At 54.1% G+C, this 20,154-nt stretch overlaps 1 protein-coding gene across 1 annotated transcript in view; it reads left to right on the forward strand.

The window, feature by feature from the left end:
• Positions 1-20,134, forward strand: part of GATAD2B (GATA zinc finger domain containing 2B) — a 35,408-nt gene extending 15,274 nt beyond the window's left edge. Inside the window, exons 3-11 of the mRNA XM_019556758.1 lie at positions 5,630-5,759; positions 6,023-6,154; positions 6,475-6,606; positions 9,193-9,363; positions 12,990-13,305; positions 14,213-14,415; positions 15,331-15,441; positions 16,217-16,334; positions 17,010-20,134. Coding sequence (XP_019412303.1) covers positions 5,630-5,759; positions 6,023-6,154; positions 6,475-6,606; positions 9,193-9,363; positions 12,990-13,305; positions 14,213-14,415; positions 15,331-15,441; positions 16,217-16,334; positions 17,010-17,143 — 1,447 coding nt within the window. The 3' untranslated portion in view covers positions 17,144-20,134. The remainder of the gene's footprint in view (positions 1-5,629; positions 5,760-6,022; positions 6,155-6,474; positions 6,607-9,192; positions 9,364-12,989; positions 13,306-14,212; positions 14,416-15,330; positions 15,442-16,216; positions 16,335-17,009) is intronic.
• Positions 20,135-20,154: the final 20 nt, after the last annotated feature.

Consider the following 20,154-nt stretch of genomic DNA (forward strand, 5'->3'; position numbering starts at 1 on the left):
ACCTTGGGCTGGGCAGAGCATGTGCGTGGAGAGTGTTTGTGGCAGTGGTGCTGGCAAGGAGCGGGCTTGTCCCTCTGGCTTGCGCATCCATAACTTGCACCTCTCAGCCACCACGTTGGCATCCTTCCTTTGGGAGGGAGCAGCAAGCAGGGGTGGCGAGGATGTTTGGTTCGGTGTGGACCCCTGCTTAGCCTGCATTTGCAGGTGTGCCAAAAAGCAAGGTGTGGGGAGCCCTTGCTTAACTAGGCCCCATGGTCCGCATACCCTCCTGTGGGATCCTGTGGCCTTTCAGCAACCCTTCCGTGGAGGATCAGGTTTTGTAAAACCATCTTGGCCCTCACAGGCATTGAAGGGACAACCATTCTTGTGCCTAGATATCATTGTGTGACACCTGCATTGGCACATGCTTGTGGAAAGGGGTTGGTTTGCACCTGGGAGTCAGTCGCTGGACCCTTAGAGCTAAGTTTTTTGTCTGAGGGAGGTATTGTCCCTCAAATCCAATTTCTTCCCCCTCAAATCCAGTTTCTTCCCTGTCTCCAAGAACTCTTTTCCCCACATCCTGGAAATGGAAATAGTGTCCTAGGGCAGGGCTGTTCATGGTTCTGTTCCCCATAACAGTGCTTCGTTTGGTGAGGGGACTTACCTGCGTTGCAGGCATTGTTTGTTCTCAGCCTCCCGTTCCTTGAGGCAAAAGCAACTGGATCATGATTCAGCAAAACCCCAACTGGCTTTTGTTGCTGTGTTCCTGGGATTCTGCCTGTGGGGCTTTGGCTGAAGAGGGCTTGCTTTCCGGATTGCAGGAGGACTCCTCCATGCTGGGAGAACCAGAATGCAGGCGGGGGCGCTGGCTCTCTGAGCACACGATGCCTCTTAATGCTACAGTACGTGGGAGGTACTAGTGTATTGTATGTTATAAAGATTAATGCCTTTGCAGATGCTTGCTTATCTGTCAGATCCTGACTTGCAGGGAATCATGAGTGGTGAGTAGACAGGAGATGCCAGAAGTGGGAGGGGAAAGGGTTTTTAATGTACATTTGCCTTTAATTTTCTCTCTGTCATGTATGGCTCCATCTCTCCAGCTGCTTCTTCCATTGATTTTTTTTTTTTTTTTTTTTCCTTGCTTGCTTTGTTGCAAAGAACCATTTTTTGATGAGAAATGGAGCTAGCATTGTGTCATTTCTGCAATGGTCGCATGGAACACCAGTATCACAGAAGCCTCCCACTGACCCCTCCAGGCTTACCATCGGCACTCCGCTGTCCTGAGAGAATTGCCTGCTCCAGGGGTGATGTCTGACTTATGCTGGGTGTTTTCCTCATCTCCCTTGCCTGGGGAGAGCCCTGGGAGAATGCGGCAGAGTTGGAAGCCAGCAGTGGGGAGCACGCTCTCCGTGCATTCCCATTATGTTCTCCATCCATTGCAGGAGTTTTTCAGCTGAGTTGCCCACTTGCTATGTGTGCAGGAAGGGACCTAACTCTGACCTGCATGAGAGTGGGTGGTTAGCACCCGACTGGGCCCAGGCCTTTGCAGAACCAGACTGCAAGTGGCACAGCTGGTGTGGGGTTTGGCGTTCTCCTCGGACAAATCCTTTCCAAGTCTCTTTGGAAGCTTGATGTTCCTAGCAAAGCTCTGGTCTCGCAAGCAAATAGTGATGAATTAAGCAGAGACAACCTTGGAGAAAAGGGGAGAACACATTCCAGAATCATGAGCATAATTTAGGGAGAAAAGACTGCAGCAATAGTGCCAAGACTGCTCTCCCAGCAGGCTGGGGAAGTAGAAGGACTGACCTGGGAGGGTCTGCCTTATGCTCATCCAACTCTGCCTGCCTCTTGCATGCTCAAGGCAGCTTCTCTTCCAGGAGCTGCTGCAGCATTATTCTTGCCTCCACAAAAGTAAATAAAACAGTCCTGACAGATTTAGTAACTCTTTGCAGATGGCCCCTTTCCCCCTGTCTGGCTTTGACACTGATTTTTGTCAATGGAATGTAAATTAAAACGCCCCAGACGAATCTGAACTCTTGTCCAAAGTCATCGCGAGAAACTAGATCAGTAGCCTGAACTTGAGGAGGCCTCCAAGGAGCCCAAGTGTGGTGCCTTGTCTGTCTGGGTGTGTCTGCCTGCGAAGTGATGGCCATGGATGTGAAGGGGTTGATCCCTCCTGGAGCATGGAAAGCGGTGACGGCATCTAGCAGAAAGTCAGGGAAAATGGTTTGTAAGAGAGGGCAATCCTGCCTGTGCAGACCACTGGTTCAGGCACAGTGGGACGAGTGCTCATCCGCACGCCCACTCGCATAGAGCAGTGAAAGATGTGAATTAAAATGGTTTGTTTTGGTGCGAAGCCTGTGCTGAGGCAGGTAGTTACGAGCGAGCGTCGAGCCTCTGTATTCTGAGGCCTGCAAATGACTTCAAGCCTTGCATTTCTGACTTGGAGGATCCACTGACTTGCTCCAAAATAAGCGAGTCAGGTTTAGGTAACTAGGTTCAAGTCATACAGGCTTGTGTTTAGACTAGCCCTGACGGCAGACTCCAGGAGCCAGGGCAAGCCATGCAGGGGAGCTGGGATGTCATCTCAAAGCCAGACCCAGACACCTCTGAGCAGTAAAGATCATTATGAGGGTAGGTATTTGTTTTCAAGGAATAGGAATATCCCTCAACTGGATACCTTCTTGACCAGTGTGCGTGGCGCTTGCAGCGTTCTGAAACAGCTGTGTAGCTTTCACTTCCTGTAGTTTGGAAACTGGTGTGCTCAGTGGCAAGCGTTGCTTTTGGTGAGGTCCTGTTCTTCAAGGCAGGCACCGCTAACTCGGAGCTACTTGGATGCATCTGAAATGCCCTGGACCAAGAGCAGCAACTGGGAAGCTTAGCCCACTGGAACTTCGTAGGCACAAGAGTCCTGTGCCCAGGACATCACAGCTGCCACATGGCTGCTCGCAGGTGCTGCAGTCTGGATCTGCTTCTCACGCTAACAGGATGGGTGCTAGGCCAGACGCATTTGCTCTGGTCAGATCCTGATCCCGAGGACTGCTGGGGAAACTCCCACACATGGAAGCATTGTGGGCAAGCCAGATCCAACAGACCTGAGGGTACTGCCCAGGCAGAGGGGAGAAGCAAGGCAGGCAGCTCTGATGCACGACGCCGGAAGTCTTGTCTTTAACTTGGAGATGGGCCTGAGCACAGGGGTACGAAGGCAAACTGGCAGGAAGAAATCTTTCCTATCCCTCCATAGCCTTCCAGCTGTCATGGCCGCACAGTCCAGGTGACCTGTTGTACCAGTCTGTTGTTACTCTGCAGATACTCCAGCGGGGAATTGTGCTCCGCCATATAGACTGTGCTTTGTGCCTTCCCCCTTGCCACTCCCCTGCCAAGGCATACTAGGAGAAATGAAGCAGAAGAAGACTTAGCACTGCAGAGGGAGTGCAGGGCTCCTGGATTCTGGTCCTGTGAATAAGTCATGTTGGCTGATGTTCAACGTGCCATGCTGTCTTGATACACCCTACGTGTTGTGCGGTGCTGCTCGCGTGGTGTTGCGAGCATGTAGCGGGCCACAGAAAGGGTACTGATTGACAAGCATCTTTTCACTGTCCTTGTCTCATCTGGAAGTGTCCCTGTGTGCACAGAATCAGTAAATTTGCTTGCAAGGCTTTGATTTTTTTGACTTCTTGGAAGCAGGTTATTTCTTTGAATGAATGAGCCATCACAAATGCTGGAGCAGACCTTGGGTTTATTGTACCTGATTGGATCTGTGGGCCAGCAGGGCATGTGCCGGGGCCAGCTTTATGCTGGGCAGCTAGTGGTTCTGTGTGTCACAGCCAGCAGCAAGTTTTGTCGTGCTGTCCTCAGTCAGACAGATTCAGCACACGCCAGCAACTACGTGCACCCAAATGTAGCGAGTGCTAACGTCTCTGCTTGGCTTGCCAGGATTCAGAGATGCACACGAGTCAGACCAGGATGCAGCCCTCACAGTGTCACAAAGAGGCATAAACACCTGTGGGTTGTGCCTTTACCCTGCTCAGTTCCCCAGTGCAGCACCGTGCACTCCCTGATGCTGAGCTGCTCTTCTGAAGATCAGGCAGCTTATCTCTGACAGAAATGAGCCCTCCTGCATGGCTTTCTTATCGTGCTGCCTTCTCCCTTGTCGTCTGACCCCATTTCCCCCTGACCTTTGCCCTTTTGCCATTTTTCCCCAGTGTGTTTCTGTCTTTGCAGAGGTTCTCTCATTCAGGGTGACTAGCATTGCTTGTGCTCTCCTGCCAGGTTAGTTGCTTGTGCTGTCCATGGGGATAAGTCCAGGGACAGCGGATTGGGGGAGGCATGGCTGGGGCACAGTCCCGCAGCCTTAAATGATCCCTTAGTGTTTGTCGATGAATGGTGATGGGCAGCCAAACTCAAGATGAGCTAACCAGAACTATAACAGGGGGAGAAGGGAGGTACATAAGCCAGAGCAGCCTCATGCAGGGGGTCCTTTGAGAACTGGTAGCAGCTGCAGCAGCCCATAATGTTTCTGGGATGAAACTACCTGTGGTAATGCTGTCACGGAGCTGCCCTTGATTCCCAGGAGTCTGCAAGGTGGGGTCCAAAGCTTTTCAGAGCCGGCTTTGGGAAGAGCTCACTTTTGCTCAGACAGAACGCTCTCTCGGCCTCGTGCAGAAAGGTCTCCTCGAGCCTGTCTGGGTTCTAGCTGCCAGCCAGAAAGCAAAGGCTTTGAACTGTCAGGCCAGCACTTAACTTTGTTTTGAGGTGAGTTCTGCCTTCTGGGTTTATCTGGTTAATGTTTCGGATAAGCCGATCTGTGCCCCATCCCAGCCCTTGGCAGCAGGCTCAGAGTAAAGTCCTGACAGTGTGTTGGGGCCAGCCGGCTGGCCACTCTGTGACAGTGTGTCCCCAGCCTCGGACCCACATGCTCACCTATTCCCGAGCTTGCTGGCCTGCCAGCACTCTGCAAACCTCCTTGAGCTCAGCTATGTTAGGCGCGTCTCGCAACCCCCTTGTTCTGAGTGACGTCATAATGAGGGAACGGCGCCTGGCTGCGCTGGCCAGCAGCACCGACTGCCTGGTGCCAGGCGGCTGTAGTTGTGCCCCCTCTCACTGATTGATTTTTCAGGTCCTGGGGCAATTGCATCCTTCGGCTGTGAGCAAAGTATTTGTCTCGCTCTTTCTTTATGGGCAGCCTCTGAAGCAGATCTGCCAGAATATGGGTGTAGGGCATTTTACATGCATGTTAAGCTGAGGACTTTCCCTCTGTCATCTTGAGCATTATGTGAGTAGCCGCTGCCTTTTTAGGTACCTCTGGGTAACAAGCGGCTAAATTTGTCTATAGAGTCAGGCTTGCCCATGCCATCTTGCCTCGGAGGCCCTGGAGAAACCTGCCCCTTTCCCCCAGTGCAGAAATCATTTGCTGTGAATGTGCACTTTTTAAACATGAACACCTGTGAGCGGAGAAGACCTTTTCCTCCTGAGGACAGTGGCTCAGGCGTGTTCATCTCTAGGGATACAGGGAAAGCATTAATCTGAATCTCTGGGGGTAGGGATATTACTCTGGGCACAAGTTTCTAGTCGGTCTCTTTGCATTTGGAGCAGCATCGTGGCTCAATGCTCTTTTCTTCTCCCTTCCCTCCCCCTATCTGTTACGCAGTGACCAGGACAGGGGTCGGTTAACCCCCTCACCAGACATAATTGTCCTTTCTGATAATGAAGCATCAAGTCCCCGTTCCAGCTCTCGGATGGAAGAAAGACTCAAGGCAGCAAATCTTGAAATGTTTAAGGTAAGGAGCAGCCCCCTGTTCCTGGGAGGGCTGGGGTGGGCTCTTAAGTGCCAGGACTCGTGAAGACTTTCTGGATGATGCAGTGACTCTGATAATCCTCCAGGTTTTCCCCAGGCTCCGTTTAGTTCAGCTTGGTACCATGCAAACTCCTTCACTGTGTGAGGCTCCACTTGGTCATGTTTGCTGTGGACCTTTTGCTCCTAGAGCCCGTCAGCAAGCAGCGGCAGGGTGCAGCTTTGAGTGAGTTCTCTCCGTGTCTACAGGGTAAAAGCCTAGAGGAGCGGCAGCAGCTCATTAAACAGCTCCGGGATGAACTGCGGCTGGAAGAGGCGAGGCTGGTGCTGCTGAAGAAGCTGAGGCAAAGTCAGCTGCAAAAGGAGAATGTTGTACAGAAGGTGAAGCGCGGGCAGGCAGCTGTCGTGTGTCCGTGGGTGGGGCTGCGTGCTCCGCTGGGCCAGCAGGAGCCCGGTAGGAGGAGCATGTCAGAGCCAACTAGGCCTATCGGGATGGCGGCTCATTGTTACCTGGGAAGCATTTGTGGTGTCCATTGTCCAGTGCAGCTCACTGCCCTCACGCCCAGCTGAGGATCAGCACGCGTAGCTCGGGAGTGTTAGCATCTGATGGGTGGTCAGGACTGGCTTGGCATCAGGCCAGTTATGCCTCTGTTTCTCCCAAATGCTCCACAGTGATGCCATTATGTTCTCTTTCAACCTAGACTCCTGTTGTCCAGAATGCAGCATCTATTGTCCAGCCATCACCTGCTCATGTGGGGCAGCAGGGACTGTCCAAGCTTCCCTCCAGGCCTGGCGCTCAGGGGGTCGAGCCTCAGAATTTAAGAACATTGCAGGTAAGTGTCCTTGAGACGGTACTCTGCATGCAGGATTCAAAGCCCATGTGTTTTCTGTCTGACGCTGTGTTGAGGTGAACACGATTCCCCTCTTCCGGTGGATAATTTCAGTGTGTTGTTGCTGAGATGCTTATCCCAAAAACTAAGTGAGCACAGGTTTTATCACTTCTCCTTGCTTAGTCACAAAACAAAATGCAGTGACCATTGTCAGGGTCAAGCTCACAGGTCTAGAAGGCAGTCCCATAAGAAAGTGCTGGTCTATCTGTTCAGAACAAGTACAGATCTTTCCAGGATGCTGTCCTGCCTGAAGTTCCCTTTCCCTGGGAGTCGCAGCGTGCCATGAATGGGTGCTTCTGGCTCTGCCCTCCTGTGTTAGAGGCGGATGCTTGTCAATAAAGCGGTTTGTGCACATTATTTGGGAATCCTGCAGGCTGAAAGACCTAAAGCAATGGAAGGTGAAGCTGGTGGTGATGGTGCTGATGACAGCAGCTTGGTATCCTGTGCTGAGCTGCAAGCTTTGGGATCCAAGTTGCAGAGGTGCTGAAAAAAATCACTAGCTTGTGCATAGCAACAAGAATGGCTGCTGGGTCCAGAGAGGATCCAGCGTGGCTGGGGGAAGAGGGCGAAGGAAAATGCAAACAGAAGATGCAGGGGGAGTCCTGCTTTCCCAAAGAAGGTAAATACAAGCAGAGCCAGGCTGCCTGACAGGGACACCTTCCTGCCTGTTTGCTGGAAGGACATGAATCCTAGATGTCGCGCAGTGTTTAATGTTGTGTAGATAAACAAAGAGCCAACAGTATGAGCTCACCAGCCCAGGGCTTTCTGAGCCTGCGTGTGGAGGGGGATGTTTACACTACCAAGCGATAGGGATTTTTTTTCTTGGCATTTCACCCGGCGCTGCTGTAGGGCCCTGTGCTCCCTGCCATCTTGAAGCACGCCTACCAGCAATATGTCTCTTTTCGCGAGCAGATAACTTCAGATGAAGCCACCCTGCTCCCCCTGCCACGTGTGCTTTCTAGCCCAGGCTGCGCCGCCATCTTCATGGGCGGCTCCTTGTGGCAAGACACGCTGTGGGTTTTGACCAGGTCAAGGCATTGGCTTCAAGATGCTCCTTGGATAGACATCTAGCTATTAACTAGTCTCCAGAATCATACCCATTCAGCATCTTTGCCTCTCACTGGCTTTTGCTGTGGGTCAAAGTGGGAGACTGGTGTATTTCCTTCCCTTGGAGATGGTAAAGCATGCAGTTGGGTTGGCCCTAGCCAATTTGTATTCAGTAGAGTAACCTTGCCTGCCTGCCCTGTCTGGCTGAGCCCATGGGGGTTCTCCAGTTGCAGCAGAAAAGCAAAACTAGTTCATCTGAAAATGTGTGATCAGATGAGGACAGCTTTCCATTGGCCATTCCTGCAGCATATTGCGCACTATTGCGGGAAGCCCTGGTAACATAAGCTTGGGTAGCTAGAGAGGCTGGGCAGCATAGTGCTGGCTGGATAAGTGGGGCTTGGTGCTTTCTGAATGCCTGTAGCTCTTTTCTCTTGCCATCCTGGAAGAACTTAGTCTAAATCTCACTGATCAGCTCCGGCTGGTTGTCTGGCATGTGTTTTCCTTACTATGGTAACGATGCTGGGGTCAAGCCTGTTGCGACTTTTTAGCAGAAGGATCAGACTGGCAAAGAAAATGTGTTCATGGGAAGGGAAAGGCACTGTCTGCACACCCTTTGTGAAGGATTTTAGTGCGCAGTGAAGAGCAGCATGTAAAACAGGAGAGATCGATTAGGGATGTGCACTTACAGTGCTTTTTAAATACCTTTTTAGATGAGAGCTCCATCCTCTAATTGCAGCTCATTTCCCCCTGTCTGGACACTGCAGTGGCTCAGAGAAGCAGAGAACTTTGAGTATTGCACATGACCTTTATCCTGGAAAATCAGGGTCGCAGCCTGTGTTGGGTTCAGCCTAGACTCGCACTTTGTTTTGGCAGCACATTTTCTCTGAACCAGGACAGTGTTTTGTGAACTATGCTAGCTAGTCCACACTAAAGATGAGTCCTCCATACATGCTCTCTGGTGCATCTTTATGTTGTACTAGTACCACAGGTGAGCCTGTCGGCACCCCTCAGAAATCCTGCGTGCTCTAACTTTTAACAGCCGACACCATTGCAGCCAGTGGGGAGTTGACTCTGCTTAGCTGAATTAGTCACCTCCCTGGCATGCTCTGTGTGTCCTTGACCTTGCACATGATCGGAACAACCCAGTGTGCTTTATGAGGGGATTAGGGTCCAGACAGTTTTGCAGGAAGCCTCCACTTCTGGATGCAAAGTTCTGAAGCAGCACACTGGGAGCAACGTAGGTCCCTGGCACTTCACCTCCGCGACCTGTGTCTGAACTCAGAGCAGTACTTGCTCCTGTCCTCACGTAGTCAAGTCCTGTAGAATGTGTGCAGTGGTTTGGAGGCTGGGTCTCAAGGAAGGGTCATGTTAGAAGTTACCGGTTAACATTTATCCCCACCTGTACTCTGTGTGATCCGCATGACCCGGGTGTTGAAGGTCATGATAGTCTGCCTGATGGTTTCTCCCTTTTTTCCTGGCCAGGGTCACAGTGTCATTAGGTCTGCCACAAACACGACCCTTCCTCACATGCTGATGTCACAGCGTGTAATTGCTCCAAACCCCGCCCAGTTACAGGGTCAGCGCGTTCCTCCAAAACCTGGCCTCATCCGCACTACAACTCCAAGCATGAATCCAGCCATCAACTACCAGCCGGTAAGACCTCCTCCTTCTCCTCCTCCTGTTTGCAACGGAACCCGGTGACGCGGGAGCGGGAAGGGCTCTGGGGTGGGTTTATGGGCTCACTGGGAAGGGTGGAGCTCCAGGGGAAGGTGCCACAGGGAAGGACATGGATGAAGACCTGCAACCGGGACCCCCCGAGAAGCTGAACAGCAACCAGTTGAGGGACTTCCTATGGTGGCATTGCCGGCAGCAAAGGACCTTGCTCCTCACAGTGATGCCACAGCAGAGGACTTATCTCCTGATGTAGGGAGATGCCAAGGTGTTATTTGGGAGCAAGATCCTGATGCTAGTGGAAGCTGGAGCTGTGACCCATAGGTACTTTGGCAGGCCAGCTAATGAGAGGATTGGTGTAGGGCAATCCGAGCCTTCTCCTCCCTGGTCAAAAAGCAGAAGAGTGCTAAGGTCTGTGGTGTGAGGGCAAGAAACTTGCAGCCAGGATTTGTCTCAGTCAGGACAACTCTGGGGTGAGGAACCTGGAAGTTGCACCACGATGGATGTTTGAGGACAAGAGAGGTGAGATGAGGCACGTCTTGACTCTGCCACGCTTTAGTTCTGGTGCTTCACAGGACGTGAGGGCTTCTACTGCAGATGCAGCTGATGAGACCGGAGGGGCTTGGGTCTGTGTTCAGGGTGGCTGGTTTAGCTCCTTTAACTGCACTGCACTCCTTTGTCTTGCTGCCATCTGAGCAGCCAGTCTCCATTTGTTGGCAGTGGCTTCAGCTCTGGCTAATGGTCTGGCCCAGCGCACAGGGATGCAGTGCTTTAGGAGCACAATGCCACAGATGGCTAAAGGAGTGAAGGTGCTGAGATGGTAGCAACTCTCCTCAGTTCTTCGGGTGGACTGTGGCATATCTCGTTCTTGAATCCAAAGTTCAGAGCCAAAGGGGGCTGCAACATCATCTCCTGTATGTCACAAGCCCTTTGGTGTGGGCCGCTCAGATCCATGTGAAACCTAGTAGCATGGTTATGCAGATCTTCCAGACAGGCAGCCGGTCTGGCCCTGAGGACATCCGTAGGAGAGCCTGCTGGTTCCTGTTGTAGGATTTTGTTTCCAGGGCTAGCTGCCTTGGCTGCTACAAAGGTGGCCTAATTCCTAATCTGCATTTGACTTCAGCTTCCAGCCGTTGCTGCTTGTTTTTTTTTCTCTGCTGAATTGGAGCCCTCTAACATCTCTTAATTGTGTCCCTGTGAAGGTCCTTGGACACAGGAATCAAGTCTCACTGCTCAGTCTCCTTGTGCTAAATTAAACACTAAGCATTTTCAGTTGCTCCCAGCTGGGAGTTGCTCCTCGGGCTCCTCTCTGCCCCCTGTTCAGGTGCACAGCATCCTTTTTAGAATGGGGATAGCGGAACTGCATGTCTGATTCCTGTTTACACAGCATCAGAGGAAAAAATTCTCTCCTCCTCCTTGCTCCCCACTTTAAACATCCAAGGGTCTTGCTTTGGGAGCTCATGGGCAGGTGCTTGTCTGCTGGGACCCTTGGCCTTCACAAGTCACTGCTTCTTGAGTGCAGCGTGTCCCACTAAGTTGTGTTGGCATGCATTTGCTTGGGGGTTCCCAGCTTCTCCAAAGATACTGGTTACCTGTTTGACTGCCATGTCCTCATCCTTTACCATCCTTCCCATCTGTGAATACAAAGCTGTGTGCACACCTTCTTCAGGCTGACTTTTCCTGTTCCCTTCCAAAGCATGGAGGAAAAGTTTATGTAGCACCAGGCGGGTGCACATCCCCACTCTAAAGCCCCAGCTGGTGACAGTCTTGAGATCTGCCCACCAATCCTTAATCCAGTCAGTGTCCTTTAGGAGCTGGTGCTAATTCTTCAGCTGGAACGCCATGTGCTAGTAACCCAGATGTCTCGTCTGTGCAGCTATTGCTGTCCTGCAGACGTGCAATCTCAAAAGAACTAAATCAGCCTTGTTCGACAAGACCTGGTTTCCTCAGCTGAATGCCAGGCACCATATTTTTCTTTTTTTTCTCATGTTTAATTGTGTCCCGTATCAGCTCTTCCATTATTTACCAGGACTGATGTGAGGCTAAACAGCTTATGTTTGCCCAGGTCACCCTGCTGTTCCTGAATATTGGCACAGCATTCACTCTTCTAGCTCCTTGGAACGTCCCAGGTATTTCAAGGTTTATTAAAATGTGACATTAGCAGGCCAGGGATGTTTCTTGGCCTACTCTTCAAGGACTTCCTACAAGTTACTCAGGCCTGCTGATTCAAATGCCTACTCCTAGCGGATCCTGCCTGACGTCTGCCTCAGTTGTGAAGAGGCTGGAAAGTATTCCCATCACCCGTGTGTTCTGTGAGCCTGTTGCCCTGAATAGTTCCAAGTATCTGACAAAAATAATTAGTGAATGTGTCTGTTTTTCTGTCTCTGGCTAGTTGTGGCCCTGGGATTTCTTTTGTTCTGGATGTACTTAAACTCCTTACTTCCCTCACCCCTCCCAGCTATAGAGATTTTTTTTCTGATGCCTTTAGCTTTCCTTATCAATTTCTGTTACTTAATAATTTTGAAGTGTATATTGATTGCTGTCTCTGCCCCTCTTTTTCTATTTATTACATGCTGCTTCCTTATGTCTAATTGCTGCCTTCCTTTACTTCCTTACTAAACAAGGATGGTCTTTCAGCCCCATGGTCCCTTTGATTGTGGATTCATGGCTTCATGGACATCTAATCCATTTGTCTTAAACTCCAGTTTCCTTTCATTTCTCTCTCCAAAGTGGTTCTTGACTTTTCTCTGCTTTGGGGATTGGGCCCTTGTGACCCACTGGTTGTGCTTTGGTGCTTGGAGTTGTCCCTTTGCCACATCAAAATGCTCAGACATCTGCACTAGAGAGGCCCTCTTGAACATGGTTGGCTGTGGCAACAGCTACCCCACACTCAGACTTGGGTCAGGTTCCCCTCAAGCAGCATGAAAGCTGCAGTTCAGGGCAGCAGAAGAGTCTTTGTGCTTTATCACCGTCACGGGCCAGAGGAAGCGAGGGCTGAGTGTCCCAGTGCATGGAGGATGCTGAAGGAAGCTGCTGGAAATGGAAGAGGAGGGAGCTGGCATGTTTGGAGCACCTGTGTGGGAGGAGATGGACACCATCTGGCAGCCATGATGCTGCTTGGGTGCCTGCCAGATCTGCCAAGCAAAAGGTGGAGGAGCAGAACTTGAGAGGGTGCAGTGGTGCCAGCAAGTGAGTCACCATGCAAGGGGCTGCCTCCACTCTGGAGGCAGAATCCTTCAGGCAGGATCCTCCCAGCTGGCTGCAGCCTTCCTCAGACTGGGGGGCAATGGAGTCATGTCTCCTGCTTGGGCATTTGTGTTGCTGAGGGGCCTGTGGCAGAGGCTCACATGCATGTACATGCTCCTCAGGGTTGACTTCAGCCTTGAACCCCTGTCATATGGCCTGGAGCTGGAGGGGGGTTATGTGGGATCTGTGCCCTGCCTCTTAAAATGGCCCAGAGTCATGGCAGAGTACAGTGTGAGTGTGAGTCCCCATAGAAGGAATGAAGCACCCCTTTCTGCCCTCTTCCTGCCCATCCACTTGTCACATCCATCTCTGGCACGGCTGCTGCCAGCATGCACTGACCGTCCTCTCTGGTCTCTTTGTAGCAGTCCAGTTCTTCTGTTCCTTGCCAGCGCACATCATCTTCAGCCATCTACATGAACCTTGCCTCTCACATTCAGCCCGGGACTGTGAACAGGGTCTCATCTCCGCTACCCAGCCCCAGTGCTCTGAACGATGCTGCCAACTCGCAGGCTGCTGCCAAGCTTGCCCTGCGCAAGCAGCTGGAAAAGACGCTGCTGGAGATTCCACCCCCAAAGCCACCGGCGCCCTTGCTGCACTTCCTGCCCAGCGCGGCCAACAGTGAGTTCATCTACATGGTGGGGCTGGAGGAGGTGGTGCAGAGTGTCATCGACAGCCAAGGTAAGCATGTGGGACCCGTGAATTCTATATTATGCAGGGGGTGGTCACTTTGGCCTCATGTCTTCCCCTTCTGTAAAACCCCATCAGACTTTGGCTTCTTCGTGAGATTCTAGCAACTCCAGGCTTTGTTACTTCCCTAGCCCCCTTTGTTCCACTGAGAATGGGGGCCAATGCCAGGTGCCCTCCCCAGTGTTGTTGAGGGTGAACATCTCCAAAGCACTTTGCAGCACTTTGATTTGGACAGGGCTGATCCTGCCTCAGGCAGGGGTTTGACTGGATGGCTTCTGGGGGTCGCTTCCAGCCCCACTGCTCTAGGATTCTGTGACAAGCACTGAGCAACACTGCATGGGGGCACCCAGGGCAGTTACAGCCCATTTCTGTGCTAGTGGCAGTGATGGGGTGGGAAGAGGTTCTACTCGGAGCTGCTACGGTTTGCACTCTCACAGAGCCACAGTACCAAGGCCCCAGGCCAGCCGCCCACTGTGTTGGCCAGCTGGGGACCAAGTTCATGTGTCCCTGGGACTGGCTGTGCAGGGCGAGCCTTTGCACTGTGGGCCCTGTGGAGTGGGGAAGAAGGGCCTCACAGGAGATCCCTCTCCTGCCCATTTTGTACCTGGAAGAGCAGGGAGCAGATCTAGTCTGTGGGACACTGTCTTCTACCTTGCAGATGGGCTGCCAGGGCGTAGAGCCTGCATGGGGGTAGGGGCTTTATTTCCAGATGGTGCTTTTCTCGCTCCTACCCACCCCTCAGAGCTTAGCCCTGACTGGGGAATGCACATAATGGGTGTCAGCCTAGTGCAGGGGGTCTCCTCTGCTTTCCACTGCTCTTGCTGTGGGACCACTGTGTGTGTGGGGAGGGAGGCGGATCCCATCTTCCCCGTTGACCCGTGTTCCTGGTGGCATCTAGGGAAAAGCTGCGCCTCCCTTCTGCGCGTGGAGCCCTTTGTGTGCGCTCAGTGCCGCACGGACTTCACCCCGCATTGGAAGCAAGAGAAGAACGGGAAGATCTTGTGCGAGCAGTGCATGACCTCCAACCAGAAGAAGGCGCTGAAAGCGGAGCACACCAACCGGCTCAAGAATGCCTTCGTGAAGGCCCTGCAGCAGGAACAGGCAAGTACCCCTGCTCCCCCAAATTGGGACTGTTGGTTACCTGTTTAGCAGCAGCTGGATGACTCCATGATTGGGGGATGCGGGAGCTGTGCTCTCCAAACAGACAGGTGCAGAACAATGAGATAACCCGGATTCCCTGGGCTGTTCTGATACCTGCCATGTGAAAGCAGTGGAGAAGGGAGAGGGTCTTGCAGGGCTGGCAGGGGCTTCCAGAGCCACATCTCCTGTTCTGAGCTCTGGGAGCTGCTTCTTGGGGGCTTTACCAGCCAGAGGGCTGGTTACCTTGGAGCTCTGCCTCCAGGTGTGGAAAGCCCAGTGCAGGACAGGAGCACGGCTAGGCAGGCTAGCCCGGGCCCTGCAATGGCAGCCTCCAAGTGTGACAGGTCTGGGAGTCTTGGGACCATGCCTGAAGCTGGGGGTTAAGACCTTGCTGTTCCCCGATTCTGAGGCGGCCACACCTGCAACTCTTGGCTGGCGACGAGGGTGGCAGTGGTGCTTCAGAGTTGAAAATAAACGGCTGGTGACTCATCAGGCTTCATGACGTCTAGCGCTGCTTTTCCACAGACCAGCATTCTGCGCCTGCCTGTCAGCACCTTCCCCATGGCACATAGCTTCCAGTGGGGTTGGCTTCCCAAACCATGTGTGCAGCGATCCAGCTCTGATTCCACCACCCTCATCACTGCAGCGTGTGCATGGGCGGAGAGGGGGTCCTAAGAAAGCTGCTGGTCTGGCTCATGCCCATTACAAACCTTTCCCTTTACAAGAGCTCTGAGCCTGGCAGGGTGAGCAGTGGGTGCTACAGGCCCTGTGTCACCCGCTGGCCTTGCTGGCACTGGAGGGATGGATCCTGTTTGGCTAGATGCCCTGAGCAGCCTCCTGCATGCAAGTTGCTAATGTGCCTCTACTTCCCCACAGGAAATAGAGCAGAGGCTACAGCAGCAGGCGGCCCTGTCCCCCACAGCCACACCTGCCGTGTCCAGTGTCAGCAAGCAGGAGAACATCATGAGGCACCATACGCTCCGACAGGTGAGCAGCCCCATCAGAACGCTCCGCACCCCTGGTGGCATGGGGCCGCATATCCCTCTGGGTCAGGCCCTGGTGCCTGGGGCTGCAGCGAGTTGATTGCACGGTGATGCAAAGGGCAGGGAATGCCTGGCTCCCAGACAGCCTGCCCAGGGGCCTCGTCCTCACCACCACATGGCAGGGAGCTGCCCGTCAGGCTTCGGAGCCCTCTGCCTCCCTCCAGTCCTTGCCACAAGGCATTCGGTGCCCTAGTATGGGCCCAAGGCTCACCGGCACCAGCCTGGCCACGTGCAGGTCTGTACGGCTTGGGTATGGGCCTCCGGCAGATCATCCCTGCCACTCCTCTGATCCCCCAGCAGGGGGCGCAGGCAGCCCAGCCCAGCGGTTTCAGCGGGGCTGGCATGGAGCCATCAGCCAGGTTTGTGCTTCCCAGGCACTGGCAGCCATCCCGCTGTCCCGGTGCCTGGCTGCCGCCTGCTCACATTCCCGGGAGCCCTTACTTCCTGACGTGCCCTTACTTCTGACATGTGCTGGCTGAGATCGGTTTTGCCCTCTGGGAACCTTCCTCCATTCCTCCTTCCCCTGGAAATGGGACCTGCATTTGCTTTGGGTCCCTCCCCATCAGCACAGAACCTGACTTCCTCTTCCCCAGAGCCAGATGTTGTATGGTAGCACATGCAGGTTGTGGCCAAGCTCCCCTTCCAGCCTGTGCAGGGCCCATGGTGTTTGGTCTGCAGGGACCCAACTTGCTTCCAGCTCACTTGCTCTCCTCCCGCAGGCCCCGCAGCCCCAGAGCACTCTGCAGCGTGGCATCCCTACGTCTGCCCGCTCCATGCTTTCCAACTTTGCCCAGGGCCCCCAGCTCTCTGTGGCAGGTGGTCTTCTTGGCATGCCAGGTAAGATCCAAAAGTTCACCGCCACCGGAGAGGGGGGAGGGGGGCTCTAGACTCTGCTACGAATATGAGAGCAGCTTGGCCTGCAACCAAGAGCCCATGGGCAGTTGAGGCTGGAGGGGGGCATGGGCTGAGGTTTGTCATAGGGGCCCTGTGCAGGGCTAACCACTGGCAGTGTTGGGCATGCTGGGCAAAAGAACTGTTGGTGGGGCCTGTTTTTTCTTGATCTTGCAGCCCTTTGGCCTTCAGATGAGCAGGTGTCTGCTGTGCTACTTAATACTGAATGTCTCAGTTGCCCCTTAGTTAAGGGCATGAGGCACTCTTTAAACCACTGACTTGGACCTGCTCCTTGTTGGCCCGTGACTTGTGTGTCCCAGGAGCCGCACTGTAGCTAGACCCCAGGACACAGCAGGCAAGGACTGCCTGGCAGCCAGGCTCAGATTTTGCCAAGGCTGCCCCTTTGCCGTGCGAGACTGGGGCGGCGTTCTCTAGACTCGCAGCAAAGATGGCATTGTTGAGGGTGGCACAGGCCCCACTAGGTGGCAGGACAGGGCTGTTGGTGCGGCAGATTGTCGAGGAGGAGGCCACGTGGGCGGGGGGGCTGGAGCGTCTTCTCAGGCTGAGCGCAGCACCTTTATAGGAGAAGTAGCCTCCCCCTTGCTTTTCTCTCCCCTCCAGGTGTTAACATCGCATACCTGAACGCCGGGATTGGAGGTCACAAAGCGTCGAGCTTGGCGGATCGGCAGCGGGAGTATCTTTTAGATATGATCCCACCCCGGTCTATATCGCAGTCCATCAGCGGACAGAAATAACTCCGGCTGCCCCTCCTTGCCCACCCCACCTCCGTCGCATGCAGTGCCTGTACTGGTGCCTACCATACATGGGGAAACAGACAACAGAGAAAACCGAAAACAACCCAAACTTGAGCGCCCTGTCCTCCCCCCCAGCTCCTCTCTGGGTTTCTACCGCAGCCAGAGGCCACTCCCCTTGCCAGAGGTCAGAGCAGTGTCTGCTTGGATCAGCACTGGACGTGTTCCTGCTTGTTTTATGCTATTTTTTTGTAATGACAAAGCCTAGAATTTTTCATTGTGTTGTGTTTTCGTTTTGGGGTTTTTTTTCTTTTGCTCAATGGACAGTTGAAACTTTTTTCCTTTCCAGAGTTTTTTTTTTTTTATTTTTATTTTTTGAAGGGCATCCCCTGTAACATGACCATTTGTAAAGGGTAGCCATGCTGACTCGAGGGAAGGCGGGGGAGTGGGAGTGGTGTGCTGGAGCCCGGACAGTTGCCCTCTGCCCCGGGGATGGGGGCACCTGGGACTTGTCCTCCAAGAGAGGTAAGGAGAGGTGCTGGATGCAGCTGCCCCAGGCGAGGCTGTGACGGGTTGGCCCGATTTGCACGTGGTCTCCCTGGAGGAAGGCAAGTTGGTCCAGGAAGGAGCCGGCGCTCAGTTCAGTGCATCTGCCCCATGCAACCAAGCTGCGAACTCGCTGGATCAGCTCAGGTGTGGGCGGGCAGCGTCTGGAGGTCCTGTTGGTTGTGTTTGTGCAAAGGGCGCCAGCAAAGCGGTGCAGGGCCAGCTGGGTGGCTCTCTGCCAGACAGCCAAGCCGACCGGTGTAGGCAGTGCAGGAATTCGCCATCCCACTGTCCCAAGCCTCCAGTACCGCAGCCCTTGGCACCGAGAAGTGGAGAGGTGGAAGGTCCGTTGTGGATTGTGAACTACCAAAGGGCACCGTGGCCTCAGTGCGTGCCCAAGAGCTGTTCCACGTCACTTCCCCCATGTGGAAGCAACAGCCAGGCCTGATTCGAGTAGAAACGCAGAGCAGGGCAGGGGTCAGAGCCAAGTCCTGCAGCCTGGGTGTGCATCCCGCATGGGGGCTTGGACAAGAATGATGTCAGCTGACCCAAGGCATGAGCAAGCTGAGAACATGGTCTGGGAGATGTTCCTTTTGCACTTCACTTCCATGCCAGAGGCCACTGCTGCCCAGTGCTGCGGAGCAGAGGCACTGAGCCCAGCCAGGACGTGGCTGTGCAGGGTGCTGGGGTGGTGCAGTCAGGATATGGAGCTCCTCATGCCTGTCTGTGGCTGCTCTGGTCACTGGGAGACCCTTGTTGGCCAAACAGTTACAGATCCCAGTGAGGGATGTGCCTGCAGCTGCTGGTGCAGAGGGAAGGAGCCTGAGCCCTGTGGTCGGCCAGAAGGAGCTCTTGAACATTTCAGGCCTTGCCGGTGTCGAGTGAATTGTGAAGTTCTGTGCGAAGCCCATAGAAGCTTCTGTTGGCACCTTTCTTCCCGGAGCAGCTCCCAACCATCGGTGCCATCCCTCCTGGTTCACGGGGCTGGTTCCTGCCCCCCCGTCCATGGTTGCAGCTGTGAGACCCAAACTCCGTGGCTTCCTGGAGGGGCAGCTGCCTTGGGGGAGGATCTGCTGATGCTTGGAGGCTGCCTCTTTGTGAGCCAGCAGGGCTTCCCCAGAACCCAGCACGCATTGCCCCCACCTTAGAGAGGAGGGCTTGTACCGCGGCACGAGCACTGGGCACCCGCCTGCACCAGCGCCCTTGTGCCCCATCATCTCTGGCCTGGGGCTTTGCTGGCGCCACAGGCCTTTCCCCCGGGTCTTTGCTTCCAAGAACCACTCCCCTCTCCCGATTTCTGCAAGCACTTACCTAGCCATGGCACGTGGATGCCTTCATGGCTGGGGCCTTCTGAGGTGAGGGTGTTCCTAGGGGCATGCGAGGCGCAGTGGCACGTATATATATAAATCTATATTTTCTGTTCTTGGTTTTTAAAAAATATTGTTTAGCTGGCCCCAGGAGGTGGCCGTTGGCCCGAAAGATGTCTCTCTCTCCCTGCCGAGCTCAGACGGAAGCACTTTGCTGACTTGTTCCTTCTCCGTCAGTCGCCCTGAGACGCTCTCGCCCACTTGTTCTTCGTTTCCCTCCCCCTGTTCAAGTGCCATTCTCCCCCAGTCGGGTGTTGCCAAGAGGTACGAGGCGACCCGGGCGTATTGGTTGAGATGAAAGTTTTAAAGAGAGAAAAAAAAAAAAGAAATTATATAGAAATGTGCAATAGTTCATGACGAGTCCCTCCCGTGGGGCCGGCGGAGGCCGTTTATTGTCGAAGAACAAGATACTGATTGTGGTGCTAAGTGAAATGCTCCCAGGCCAGGGCCCAGAGGCCCCCGGACCCCGACCCCTTCCATCGGCTGCAGTGGGTGGCAAAAAAGGCTTCCACTCGGCCCAATCCTGTGGCAGCCCAGGCCCTCGGTCGCTGGTGGTCCCAGCACAGCCTGAGCTGCTGCCAGACCCCATTTCCCACCTGGGTGTGGGGATGGCGTGACCCAGCCCTATGTGGCACTGGGGAGCACGGGAAGTGGGCAGTGGGGCCCTAGGTCGTGGGTGCTCTCTCCCTCCATGAGCCAGCCTGGGTTCACAGGTCAGGCTTGTGCCCTCCCTTCACAGTGCCATGTCCTGCCTGCGTGGCTGAGGGGTGCCAAGGCTGCACACCCTTGCTGCAGCCCCAGAAGCGGGCACGGCTCCACCAGCACTGTGGGGCCAGGAGCTTGGGCACCCCTGGGGCAAGTGCTTCCTGTCCCACGGGGCCGCCCTTCGCCGTCCTGCTGGGGATAGCCCAGGCCTCGCCTGCTGCTCCTGCCTTGGCCTGTAGCGATGCCCTGTGGGCAGGAGGGCATGGTGGGCCCTGTCCCCCGTCCCCCGCCTGCCTGCCCTGCCTATTAATCTGTCTAAGGGGAATTAAGATGCTTGCTTTGTCTGTGATCTGCACAGGTTTCAATTTATTTTGTCTTGACCACGGCACGCGACCC

Source organism: Crocodylus porosus, unplaced genomic scaffold (genome assembly GCF_001723895.1).
Source record: "Crocodylus porosus isolate Cpor-Errol unplaced genomic scaffold, CroPor_comp1, whole genome shotgun sequence".
NCBI classification, from domain to species: Eukaryota; Metazoa; Chordata; order Crocodylia; family Crocodylidae; genus Crocodylus; species Crocodylus porosus.